Consider the following 14,291-nt stretch of genomic DNA (forward strand, 5'->3'; position numbering starts at 1 on the left):
TCGCATTTTTCTGTAGATTGTAATGCAGAACTCCAAACTGACATATGGAGGTGTTATTCTTGCAGTACTGAAGCTCTGACTATAGTCTGGATTACTAGGAGATTTAAGAATAGTAATTGGTTCTCTGAAAAGCTGTATGACTCTTGGTTTTTCCCACTCTTTGTTAAACAAGATGGTAATTAATGATGATAGTGCACTGCAGACTAAATTTACCTTGCCTAATGAAGGCAGTAGGCAGCATAGTGGAGTCTGAAGCCTGGCAAACTGCCAAATATGAAGTAATCGTTCATAAGCACCTTGGATAATGTGGCTGAAGATCTGTTTGCTCAGGTACTCATCTTGGAGGCTAAGAGCAATTGTATACAAGGGCTGTAAGGCTACAATCAGTATGTGTCTTTTGTGCAGAATAGCTAGCCAAAACTTACTGACTTGCAGTCAACTCTTTTAATAACTTTTTATGAATATTTACTCTTATTTCCTAAACTGGAAAAAGCCTGAGTAGGTGAAAGTGAGAAGGATGTGGCCTGAACTGATGTGGAACATAATCTTCTTGTGCATTGGCTTAAATACTGTCCTGCCTATCAGTTCATATACATGGCATGACCTTTATTAAGCATATCCAACTTGAATGGCTTGGCTACATACAGCCCATGTTTTTGTATTACAGCTTGAAACTGGGAGCTGTGTGATAGCTTGGAAGTGAGGCAGAGCAGTTGCCTTTGCAAGCACAGTGTTCTGAAGCACAGTGCTCTTTCAACTGTCATCAATCTTATCTTTTGAACAATTTTTAAGGTTACATAAATGTTTATAGTGATGGTGAAAATCATATATGCGTGTAGAAATTCTAAAGCGAGTGTACCATGGCTGAGTAATGTGGTTAACTTCTCAGTTCATTGAACAGATTTTCTTCAATAGTCCCTGTTTCCCCCTGCACCCTTAGTACGACAGAAGATCCAGCTGGAAATTGGTCCTTGGTTTTTGATACTTAATTCTCTTTTCCTGTACATGGAACAAACTGAAGCTACTTGCCACTGGTTTTGCTTTGCCATCCTCTAATGTAAGAATAAATTAATTTGAATAAGGTTACCATGCAGTATAGCTTCTAGAGTTCAGGAAACTTTTTTTTAGGTGCTTCAGCCTCATTTTAACCCATGAGTTACCCTAAGCATTCTTATGTGACTGTCCTTGGTGACATTTAACACCCAATGTGCTAGTGCTGCTCTCTAAAACTGAAATTTCAGGCACATATAGGCTGTAATCACTAATAAGGAGACAAGATATAATCATTTGACTTGATTTCCGGTGTATGGATTTAAACTTATCCAGCTACTTGCTATGCCATTTAAGTTTGGTCAGGGTCTAGATGAGATTGTATAATGCATTCCAAATAAACCAGCCTGAAGGAATTATGCAAAACAGGCTTTTATTCACATGCTGTGCAAGTTTTTAACTTTGAGAGAATAAACCTACTGATGCAAATTTACTGTTTAATATGGGTGTTCCTGTCAACTCATTGCTACAGCTGTGTGCATGGGGGGGAGGGGGAGTTTCTGAGTTTTTAAGTTTCATGTTGCTGAGTCTGCAGTCCATTTCTACCAAAGGCGCTGACTTCACAAATTCCTGAAGTGTTTTAGTCAGGCTATCCTTAATGCTCTGTTGCTTGCTTAGGACACAAAGAACCCAGTTTCTAGCAATAACTGATCATCTGTGAGCATAAGTTCTTTACTGTGAGAGTGGTGAGGCACTGGAACAGGCCATCCAAAGGAGTGATAAATGCTCCATCCCTGGCAGTGTTCAAGACCAGGCTGAATGGAGTCGAAGGAGAAAAAAAAAATATATATTTTTTTTTAAATATCTTTGGTTGAGAAAAACTGGCTGACATGTACTTGTTTCTCTTTCCTGTCCCCATTTTTAGTATCTGTGATTATTGCCATGCTTGTTGAGGTTAAGGAAACAATTGCTAATAATTCAGAGTAAATTCTGCAGTCTGTTTTCTTTACAAATAGGACCCAAAGATACAGAGCAAGAACCTAGCTTCCAAATTTAGGTAACTAAGTATCTTACTCAGGTTAGCAGTTTACCTGACTGAAGTTAGTTCGCTGCCCTGTTTATCTGAATTAAGTACAAAATCTCCAGACTCAGTGGTAATGTTTTAATGAGATATGCTCTTCACTTGGTAAAAGGGGAAAGAAATTTAATTTTTTATTTTTTCCTAGAGCAGGTGAATTGTTGCAGGTAAGGAAAGTGGTTTAAGCCTTTAAAAAGAGAGCTAATATGAGAGCTTACAAAATCGGAGCGTTGTCTGTTTATGTAACTGCTTTCACCCTTCAGGCGTTATGTTACTGTGACCCTCTGTTCACAGAGTATAGACCCAGGAGCAAAAGACGCTTAAGTCCAGTAGTGAATTCCTAATGCTGGGAAGTATCTTAGACATGAACAGTTGAGTATGTCTGCCATGTCCACAGGATAAATAATCTAATGCAATTAAGACAAATCTAAAATCTGTAGTAGAAGACACTTCAAGCCTTGGATTGTACAAGCTTCTGCTTATTTATACGGTAGTGTTACTGCTTTAAAACCAGCTTACTTTATACTGGGAAGTTAGATTAGAAGAAACCCAATAATGTCCTGCAATGATACATTAGTAAAAACTGGTTAAACTTTTGTGATCCCATCAGATGCATCTTATAAGCTGAGGGAGGTGTATATACTATGATCTCTGGCCTTGTCATTGTCGGCATTAACTGGAATTTCTAGGTCACATAAAAACTCTGGACACATCTCCTGCTTTATCTAAAAACAAAGATGTGTACAGATAGCAACTACAATTTATGTTTCGGAACAGGTTTGTGTATTACTGAGGTCTGAAAACGCTTAACTTAAAAGCAGTAAGTGGATGAGTTGGTACATGTAAGTAGTTTTTCAGGGTTGGATATGGGTTGAGCAGTGCTCCTTATGAAACAATGTTGTAGAATGGGAAAAACTCCATTTTAAGCGAATCTGTAGGTATTTTGTTAAAATGACAAGGCAAACAAAAGTAGTTGCTTCTCATTTGGGCTAACTTGTTTCCATTTGCACAGTGTGCTAGTCTTGCTGCATGTCTGTACTCTTGAGGCCATTGTTACAGGCATATTAATATAAACAATTTTTCTGCATTGTATGTAAGAATTTGTTTTGGAAGTGCATAACTTCAGTTTCTTTTTGGGTCTAAATCGCAAAATTCCATCTGGTTTAATTTGGCTAAAGCATGGGTTCCCTTATACTTTTAATACTTTGGTATTAATCTACCCTGAGGCACTTGTTTCCTTGAATGACTTCATCTTTCATCTGGCCTGCTGTCAGATTATCTTTGGAGTGTGGTAAAGGAGTAATCAACAGTCACTGAGTGATACAGGAGTTTTGCAAATGTAGTAGGGAGGAGGTTCAAATGCTAAGAGTTGTTGCTTTGCTTATGTGCAAAGGGTGAGATTAGACGTGCTTTGGAATGCTGGTCCTGATATGCCTTTGGCTTTTCTTATAGCCAAATATATGCAATGAAGAGTAAAGGAAACTGTCTTTTTCTGTGGTAGTTGATGTTTTGGAAACTGCTTGACAGTTTTGAGAAGGTACAGGACTGAATTTGCAACATGACTAGATGGCCAGTTCTGCACTGCTGAAGTGGACTTTGTTTGCTTCAAGCAATTGAGTACACTGCCTGAACCGGTTATTTTACCTCACCATGCTCATTTATGTAGAAGATAACGGACCCAGATCTCTGGAGTCTCTATCACCATAAACTAAAGTGATGAAGAATAATAAGATGCTTTGGTTTCGAACAATGCAAATATTACTTAAATAAGCTTGCACTATCAAAATTTAAACTGCAGCGTATTTCTTCAAATACCTAATTTGAATTGGCACTAGAAATCCTAATACCTGTTCTTGGAATCAAAAGTTGATATGAAATATAGACTGTGCTGGGAAGTCTATGGTGGTAATGTTGCCTAATAAAATGTGAATTTAAAATATTTGTTTTTTTTCAAGTGACTTTCATATGCCATATTGAAAGTCTGAACTTTTGTATATATCCTGTCTGAGGTTTTTCAAGTCTTTGAGCTACTTGTAAGTTTACTGCTTTTCATGTTCTGTGTCTGCTAAGGATTCTTTTAAAGCCGTTGAACTGAGTGAGCATTCAATAGAGAAACAGTGCATCAGCTTGTCATTAAGGTGAGCAATAGAGCAAGCCGTTATAGAAAAACTGGTTTTTGTGAAAGCTAGTAATAAAGGCATCTTGGTTTAACTGTATGCAGCTTGTACTGTCTAAAGTGTGCAAAGCTTCTTGAAACGGGGAGGTCCTTTTAGCTTCTCAAATTCCCCTGTGAAGTGGTGAAGTTACCTCTGTGATGTTTGCCTCCATCCAGTCCTACTACTGGAAAGGGGGAGTAGTAATTCCTCCTAATAGTTTGTATGTTTACACAGCATGGTTGGGTGTAAAGAAGCTTAAGGTGTCCGAGGGTTGTCCAGAGCATTGTATTTTGACATGTGTTGTTTTGATTTCAGGCAAAAGTAAAGAAGCAGAGATAAAGAGAATAAATAAAGAACTAGCAAACATTCGGTCAAAATTTAAAGGTAAGTAACTTGATGATACTAACCCATACATGTTTCTTTGCATGACATTCTTCTGGTTTTTTTTCTTCTTACATGTTTAGACATTTGGTTTTTTTGGTTTTTGGTTTTTTTTTTTCGTCAACTGCTGATGCAAGCAAAATGCTAGAGCAGGCTGTTAGAATAACTATTGAAATATTCTCTTAACTACAGAACTTCCTGATAGTCTTGTGATTCTTGGCCATAACAGAAAACTTCCTCATGTATCAAAGAATTGAACTACTGTTCATAAACTTTCTAATGCGTTGCTTCCTAACCATGTGAATATTCAGCCTGTTTTCTTCCAGAAGGCCGAACTAGTTTGAAGAAACATGGGTGGATGTCATTATTTCCAGTAAATTATAATCTCTTTTAAACTTCTCCCCATCCCCCATCTGTGTGCCTTTAGGGAAGTAATGGGTTAGGCTGTCTTCTAGCAGAATTAAGATAAAAACATGTGGTTGCTGAAGCCATACATCTTGACCACTCCCAAAAGCAACAGTAATACAAATTACTCAAACGAAACAAGGGATGTCCAGTGTCTAATTCCGTCCTCATGCATTCTAAGAGACAGCAATTGACTTTTAAACAACACTTGATAATTTGAATACAGCTACAGCATGAGTTTTATGTATGTGGCCTCAAATTTTAAGGATTCTGAGGGGCACTTGAGATGCTTTTGAATGGAGTTCTGCCAGTAGTGGCTGTGGCAAACATGGTGTTTAAATAGATACGGGGCTGTATGTGTAGCTAGATAAGGTATTACAGTGTGAAGGCTGTATATATGACTTCAGAATTGCTGTATTTGGATTAAACCTGTTTACCTTAGTTATCTATCCTGACTTAGACAAGCATATCTATTTGGAATACTCAATGTGTTACAAAGCAAGCGGTATATCTCTTAAAGGCATATGAAGACCTGCAGGAACTTGAGTGTCAAGAGCAGCTTGAAAGAGAAAACGTGACCATGGTGCAAGACACTCACAAGTATAAAAATTTCTTATAAATTGGAAGCTATTGCATGCCTCTGCTAATGTTTTTTCTCTTAAAAATTTCAGTGTGCTTTATCCAGCGCACTTAAGTTGCAGGGTAACTGAGGAAACTTTAATGGCTATTTTTCTACAGTAAATAGGAAAAGGAACTTTCATTTAGTCACCTCCCTGTGCTGTCACATTGTTTTCCAGTTCCTTTTAATTCTAAAGCTTCCATCTAATACTGATGTTGATATAATTTTTGCCAAAAGTAGGTGTTGCATAGTTGTTCTACAGACTCTTCTCCATCACCCAATCCAAGTCTGAAACTCGAGTCCCTTTTCCAGACAGTGACCTGCAGATACTGCCTTCATTTACTAAGTGTGAGCAACTAGCACATAGTTCAAGGCACTAGAAACCTGCATGCAAGAGTGACAACCATTTTTCTGTATGTTCAAAGTGGATCATTATATTGCCTAGTAAATTTAAGCATAAAATTATACCTTTTAAATAAAGCAGTTTAATCTCCAAGCAAAAGCTATGCCAGGCAACTGAACCATATCCTTCAGATAAAGAGACTGAGTTTATATGGAAAATGTTTAATAAGATTTTGTACACTCAAAGTTATTAAAAGTTTTATGTTACTCTGCCTTTAACTAATTTCGTTAAGTTGATTTAATCTGAAAGATACAGCCACAAAGGCCGCTTGTTTTCTCTTGGTGTTAGTAAAACTGCTTGCTGTCAGCAGCATTATTAGTTATCAGATGCTGCTGAAATTCATCTCTGCACCAAAATTCTCAATTATTTAGTTAAGACTGCATTTTCTAGAAAGCAGCATATTGCTTTCCCTTTAAATATATTAAGTATTCCACCTATGCCCTTTTGTCATCAAAAACTGGAACTATCTGGAAACCTTGCTGCAGTCATACTAACACAGAAATCTAGTTCTTTCAGCACCTTAACTTCAGGCTACACCATTGTTTTGTGTTGTGGTGTTGGGTTTTTTTGTTGTGGTTTTTTTTTTTGTTTGTGGGTGTTTTTTTATTTTGTTTGTTGGTTTTGGTTGTGTTTCTTTTTTTCAATCTTGATTGAGTTGACGGGCAAGCTTTAGTTTGTTTGCAAAGCCTAATCAATTTTTCACTAATGAAACTGGAAGCTTTCATCAGGCTAAGTCTTCAAATTGCAGTGAAGGTCTGAAAACTTCTAAAGGCCTGCCAAATGAAAGTTATTGAGGCTTCTGCAGAGCCTCACTACCTACCTCGCTACCTACTTCCAGTGTGCTTGAAGCATGAAGGAGGTTCTGTCAGACTCGTTCACCTCACTGCTAAACATATTGTAAAGGAACGCAATAAGGAATTGCAGAAAGTTCATAATGGTTAATGCTGTTTCAGTACTGACTTGTAGGGGTATAGTCCAGTTCTTAACTGTTTGGCTGTGATCAAATCTGACTGAGTAATCATCTTTAGATACTAGCTGGACTCCCCTTATGTCTGCATCTGACAAGAGAAGCTATAATCTGCAAGCTCAAACAGGGAAGCTTGATTCAAACTTCTCTTTCATTTGAAATCTAAGCATTCTACTAAAAATCAAAGCTTACATGTTTTGAGTAGCACAAATTCTGTTTGGTTCCATCCACATGCACTGACCTGGGTACTTCTGTAAACCTGTGAGTGTGAAAGAAGTGAATCTGAATTGTTTGGGTACCACAGCAATCGAACTTTAAAATTAATGCTAATAATAATAATGACTTCTGAGTGCACTTTCTGGTAAAGTGCAGTAAATCCTATGTGGGGAGATGACTGAATACTGACACAATTCAATGTTTTGTCAACATCTGCTATCATGAGTCTTGCGCTATGAAGAGTCTATGAAGGTGAGTTCAGAAGGTTGCGAATTATCACCTATAGTGAAAGGCTGACTAACACAATAGAGCTAGTCCTCACTGTGCTTTTCTGTGAATGTCTCTGTAAAAGCCTCAGTATAAGCCACTGTATTAATAAACTTCTAGAAAACTTGTCAGTAATTAAGTTCTAAGCAAACTGAATTCTGTCAGAAAAGCATCCTCTGGTTAACAGAGGTAGTTTGCCTGTGTTTAATTTAACCTGTGTTTAATCTTGTGTGGTACAAGAACTGCTGATAGTACAGTTCGTAAACTTATTCAGTTCTGTTTTTTGGTTTTGTAAGGTATTTTGTGACTCTAGTACAAAGATAGTTAAAAGTACATACACAGTAAATCCTGTGTACATCACAGTTGTGATGTGGGAAACAGCTGATTGTAGGAGAGTTGGCTGAGTAGAATCATGAATTGGCAATGATCAGAGAGGTGCTTTCAGCAAATTAGTGCAGTCACTTTAGTCTGCATACCTTGTGTAGCATCCTTTAAGCAGAGTTTAAATAGCATTGAATAAATACCATTATCTGCTCATAACAGTGGCTTTATTGAAAGATGACTAAAGCTTCCTGTAAGCTGATTTTCACTATGGCTTTACTGCATTTGTATGTTTAAGTGAAAAATGTTGCTTAACTGAAGACATTAACTTGCTGTAGCCTAAATGAAAACTGGACATAAGTGTTACAATTTAGAAGAAGCTGAGTTTGGAAAACTTGCTATGTATCTGGTTGAAGCGTTGAGAGTGCGAGGAGAAGATAGCTGTATATCTTTCTGCTGCAGGAGTTCTGCATGGGCTTTGTCCTGCGTGCTTCCCCCTTGCAGAAATGCCTTGTAAAAACAAACACACCTTCATAATGCATTTTATTCTTGGTTTAAGTGGACATCATTTGGTTGAATCCAGTTTCTTTTTATGTAGCTCTGACTTCTAAAAATATTTTGGATTAAAATAGGTTTAAAATAGTTTGGATTAAGACAAATGTATGTCTGTGAACTTAAGATGGAGTCCCTTGCTAAATAATTATGGGGAGAACTGTTGCCCTGGGTTAATCACCTGACCAGAGATGTGGCTGTTGGACTGGCTGCATTGCCATAACCAAAGAAAAGTCTGACTGTAAGAAGCAATGCTGACAGTAGTGCCTCTTGGCACAGATACGTTCTTGTTTAAGACTAGCATAAGAGACTGGTATACCACAGGTATTCTTTACAGTCTTCAGCATACTCCTGTTGCAGTATCCAGACCCCGACCCCATGTGGCTTACAGGATGTATTCTTGCACTGTTACAGAGAGACGCTAAGTATATTTCTACTTTTGTTCTATCATGCAAGTAGCTGGCAAGCATGTTACCCAATTTATGTGTGGGTAACCTGCTGTTTAAAATACCCTTGTACTTAACAGGCTTTGATGAGGCTGCACATCTTTGGAAAAGTCATACTTCTCCTGAACTAATGGAATGTACACCATGGCTTTGGGTTCTGATCTGGCTTCTGTGCTCCAAGCTCAGAAGGAATCTAGAATCTCTGTACTTAAGGTGACTTTGTCTCTTGTTTCAGCATGAGGAAGCACTGTTGCTGAGGTCAGTGTGTCCTTGACGGTTGCTTTAAATGCTTCTGCATTAACTGAGATAAGATGCATGTAGTAGAGAGAAACTACATCAGTGTGATAAAGCAGAAGTTGTAGGAATTGTGTGGAGAAATACTGCTGCTTTTGTTTTACATGTTCATACTGTAAGCTGATTGTGCTCCCATGCTTGAGCTAAACTAAAAGTCTGGCTGCCAGAGTAGTAATTGCTTTGTGAATGAGTGGAAAAAATACCTGGTTTGTGTAGTTGTCCCATCATTTTGATCTCTGAGTCACAAATTCAGCTCTAAAGAAACTGAGCACAAATCTACAAGCTGTTTTTGCAGACAAAGGAACTGTTCTCTGCTTGATTGAGGCTTGTTTGTTTTTTCCATCTGGCATTAGGTTTTAGTTTTGTTCTGATTGCTTAATAAGGTTTCTGTTGCAAGAGTGGCTGCTAGATTTCAGACATGCTGGTGTATCTTAGCTTTGGCTTGTGCAGAAGTGCTCCAATATCAGTTGATTATTTCTGCTTCCCCCTCTTTTTTTTTTTTGTTTGTGGGGTTTGGGTTGTTTTGTTGGGGGGTGGGGTGTTTTTGTTTATTGTTGGTGTGGGGGTGCTTTTGTTTTGTTTTTTTTTCTTTTTGGTGGGGGGGGGACGGTAGGGGGTTGTTTTGTTTTTTGGTTTGGCTTTTTTGGGTTTGTAGTTCAGCTCACTTGTTCTCCCAAATTTAAGCAAGTCTTCTCTGTTGTCCCAGACTGCATAGTAACCCTTTGCAGGAAATTCAAGATGAGCCTCTGAATTTTTAAGCAGAAGCTGTGCTACAGTACCTAGGTTTCCTGGCAGGCTGTGAAAGTGTAGCTTTGGGTCTGGTTAGTCACACTGTCTTCTGATCATTTAAGAGACATGAAGGCAGTTGGAGAGTAAAATAATAAAGTGTCTTCACTAACAAAGTGAATTGTTGGAGGTAAAAACCAGGCTTCAGGTATCACCTGAGCTGTAGGTCTGCTCTAGTAATATTCTGTTCTGGTGGTAGTAGTATGCTAATTAAACACTAGCTTATGTATTTGTATGGGTTGTCTGCCACAAACATTCAGCTCTTTATTTAGAGAGCTTGGACTGTCATTCTTATGGAAAGACAAGTCTTGTCTCAAAGTGTAGATACATTAATAAAAAGCAACCTCGTTTTTCTAATCCTCTAAGCCAATAGTAGACCTTCTGATACACTATAGCACTGGATTGCTGTCAACTGCCTGAGTGTAAGCCAGTGTCAGCCTAGGAAGGAAGCAAGGACACTGAATGCAAAGAAACACTTAAGGGTGTTGTCCACTCTGTGTTGCATAAGCCATTACTGCGGCTTTAAAAGCTAAGATTGTCTTGTCTCTAAGTAATCAACCACCTGAATGCTAGTGAGGTGAGACTTGTCAGGCTTCCTTACCCTGTATGCCCCGCTGCCTGGTGAACTTCTTCCAGGACTATACCATCTTCTTTCCCTGTCTGGCTGGTGGCAGGCTCTGTAACTGCAGCAGGATAGTTTTTAGATATACTGAATTAGATTCAAAGCAGGTGCTATTTTTTTAACCAGTGGTTAAAATTAAAGATAGAAAGTGCTGCCTGGGAATCACAGGGTCTTGTAATGCATTTGTGCCTTATTTCTTCCTTTTTGGAAAGGTGCATAAAATAGATCCATGAGCAAGGAAAAATAAAACTTCCCTGTTGAAATAGTAAAGAAGTGATGCACAGAAATACAGAAGTAGTAATTCTTATTACTATTTGGTGATTGGCTGTTACTAATTTCTTTCTTAGAAAAAAAGGCTAATAAACTTTCCAGGGAAAACAGGTAACCTTTGAAATGCCCACTGGGCTCAAAACCTGCTGACATATGTTCTGAACCCTTCCTGTTTCTGCTGACTTGATTTGCAGTACTTGCATATGTTCCCGAGAGCATTTAAAAATGAGCTGAATTAAAAGAAATTGTGTGTTGAAAGTAAAGATAACAGGACATTTGAATTTTCCTTCTGCTCCTGTTTGGATGTTTGCTTGAGGCTCAGGGAAGCTGTACTGTTTTAACACTTAAGCAATGAGACTTGTTACTAATGTTAAAAATAGAACCTTTATAGCTCTTTGTAAATGCTACAAGGGAGGGAGAGGAATTGAATAGTTAAATTTGAGATTTCATTAAGAATCTGAATCAAAGAATCCTTCAAAACACAGCTGGAATTAGACAAGTATACGGAGACCTTTGACTGCAGTGCTTTTTTTTTTTTTTTTTTCCCCTCAAATTGCTCAGCTGATTAAATAACACAACATTGTGGGTTTGTAAATTTTATTATTTTTTTTATTGTTCTAGTAACTGTTACTTTGCTTAGTTTGTAAGTTTGCCTGTTACTGAGAACCTTCACGTTGCCTTCAATTCTGCATACAAGTGACAGAAACTTCTGGAAGCAGTCGGTGAACTTACCCATCTTAATAGCAAGTGTTTCAGGTCCTGATTTTACGGTATTGTTCTCTGATAGCACATGGTGAAGAAAGAAGTTCAAGATCAGAAATGCTTCAAATGCCCCAAGATCCAAGGCCCTTGCTGATCTGAGCTCTTAAAATACTAGTGTCTTGGAAGGATGTGATCCTTTAAATAGCTGGGTCATAAACCTGAAAAAAGGAATTGCCAAACCATGACAAACACTTAGTTGTGAAAGTTAAAGTGGTTCAGAGTATATGTACTTGTATTCTTCATTAAGGTATTGTGTTGCAGTATTCTATATTCCCCTCTTCCCTTCTGGTATCACAAAATCAACGCCAGAGTCGTTTGAAAAGATGAGAAAATAGGGTTTATACTTGTGACTTGTGTATTGCCGATGGATTGTACCCTAACAGGCAATTCAGATGCCTAGTAAAGCAAATGGCCCCTGATTTGTTTGCTGACTCAGCAGGAAAATACCTTATGGCAGCAAAACGTAAATATGACTAGGAAAGAACATGTCTTTGGGCAGCTTTCTGCAGAGCTGGCTGTTGTCAGAGGATCTTGACAGGACCTAATATAGCAGGATTTTGCTGTCATGAGTAGCTTCTGTATCACTGCTTCATGTATCTAAGTAAAATATGACATGTATTAGCTCACGTGATACTGGAAGACCTGAAGGCAGCTTTTCTTTGTGTGTGTGTTTTTTTTTTTTTGGTTTGGTAAGTCCCTGTCCTGTGACTCCCCTCCCCCTGGCATAAATATAGCTTTAAGATAAAGTTTCTTTTTGTTGCCAACTGATGTCTTATGTGTGCTAGTTAAAAAGAAACCACATCAAATGAAAACCCACAACATGAATCTAAAGACTCAGAGATTTCAAAGGTATTGCTGTCCATATTAAAATGGTAGTTGTGTGCTTAAATTAGTTTTCTCAGTTGGAATAAAGCTAAATAAAAGAAATTTCTAGAGTCAAAATAATAAAGCAACCTCCCCCCCCCAAAAAAAAAAACCAAAAAAAAAAAAAGACATAGTTGCAGCCTGTAGGCATAACCTTTTATCATTGTCTACTTCAGTGTGCCAGTATGCTTTTTTTTTTGTTCACTAACATTACATGGCTTCACATGTTGATGGTAGTGTTCATTCTTTCACAAACTGTAAGTTATTTTTTTCTGTTTGTTTGGTTGGGTTTTTTTTGTGTGTGTGTTTTGATTTTTTTGATTTTTTTTTTGTTGTTTTTTTGTTTGTTTTTAATACAATCAGTGAATGCCCTAAAAAGTTCATGGGAGCTGTAGACAGGTGCATGAGGCATGGGAAATATAACTTCTATACCAGAGGATGAGAAGGAAGAAACTTGTATACTATTAAGATTCTTTATTACATATTTATCTGCCTATTGTTTAAATCTGAAGTAAAGTGCAGCTTGGAGCTTTTCTTGTAAAAGCAGTGAGGGATATCTTATTTATGCTTTACTTTATACAGGGCTAGTCTGGCAGAACTTGCCCATCACTGAGCAATCTCATTGTAATCTCATGGTAATCTCATTTCGTGTATTTTTTTCAAGGGTTTGGAATTTGCCTCTATTATTCTGTCCTTCTAAAAAGACTGTTTTTATTTTGTGGTGTTAGTGAATTCTCTACTGTGATGTACTTCAGGAAGTGAGTTAAGACCTTTTAATATGATAAGGATTTGATAACTGGTTTAACAAGAGATCACATATGGAAGACCTATAGCTGATCTACAGAAACAGGGTAATCAAATACGTATGTACTGACTCAGCAAGAAAATACTTTAAGGGCATAGCAGGATAATTCGGGGACTTCATAATATTATTTCTTGACTGTCCTTTAGAGTATCAATAATAGTAAATGCAATTGACATGAAAATCTTCAGATTTTGTTTTTTCCCTCTAAATGAATTTCACATTTAGATAAATATTTAAAGTAGTATCATGTGAATGTCTTGTTTATTCAGTGACAGCTCAGTGTTGAGTTATGCGTGCATGTTCCTGTCCTGGACCACTAGGAAGAGCCACAAGCTGCCTGACTTCTATGACTGGGAATAATTTTTTTAAAACCCAGTTGTTTGATTGTCTAACATCTGTTGGTTTATGATAACTTTTTTTGTGTTTAGTACAAAATGATGTAGAGGCTTATTGTCCCTTAAGTCAGGAATGAGTGGATATATTTAGCATTTTGCTCACTGTTGAGTGAATAATAATTGAAATAATATATTTAAAATTTGTGGAATTCAAGTACTGCAATAGCCCCTCAGTTTGTCCCTCTTCTGAATGGTAATAAAAGGTGAATCAAATGTCAATCTTAATTATTAGGTACAACTGTAAATCTTGTCACTGTAAGATATGATGAGGTACCTCAGTGGAACTAGAGGGGTGAATATAGGAACAACATAGGTTCAATTGTTCTTTGTTTCTTTGCTTTCCAGGTGACAAGGCTCTAGATGGTTACAGTAAGAAAAAATATGTCTGCAAACTACTTTTCATCTTTCTCCTGGGGCATGACATTGACTTTGGTCACATGGAGGCTGTAAACCTGCTCAGTTCTAATAGATACACAGAGAAACAAATTGTGAGTAACTTGGTCTCCATAAAAGATAAGCTGTTCTAATATCCTGCCTCAGCTGTGTAGTCAGCAAATTATTTGGCTTCATTCCCTCCCACCCTTCCTTAAAGCCTTCATTTGGATCCAGCAGTGATTCTGGAATGTAAACACCATTGTGTGCACAGGGAATCTTGTAGTAATTGTAACAGCTAAAATGTGTACTCTGCTTAA

General features: G+C 37.6%; 1 protein-coding gene across 2 annotated transcripts in view; it reads left to right on the plus strand.

Moving 5' to 3' along the window:
- Positions 1-14,291, plus strand: part of AP2A2 (adaptor related protein complex 2 subunit alpha 2) — a 45,381-nt gene that overhangs the window by 9,495 nt on the left and 21,595 nt on the right. For both annotated transcript variants that reach the window (XM_065682677.1, XM_065682678.1), the window contains exons 2-3: positions 4,540-4,608; positions 13,945-14,087. In XM_065682677.1, coding sequence (XP_065538749.1) covers positions 4,540-4,608; positions 13,945-14,087 — 212 coding nt within the window. The remainder of the gene's footprint in view (positions 1-4,539; positions 4,609-13,944; positions 14,088-14,291) is intronic.

This window comes from Lathamus discolor, chromosome 6, assembly GCF_037157495.1.
Source record: "Lathamus discolor isolate bLatDis1 chromosome 6, bLatDis1.hap1, whole genome shotgun sequence".
Classification (NCBI taxonomy): domain Eukaryota; kingdom Metazoa; phylum Chordata; class Aves; order Psittaciformes; family Psittacidae; genus Lathamus; species Lathamus discolor.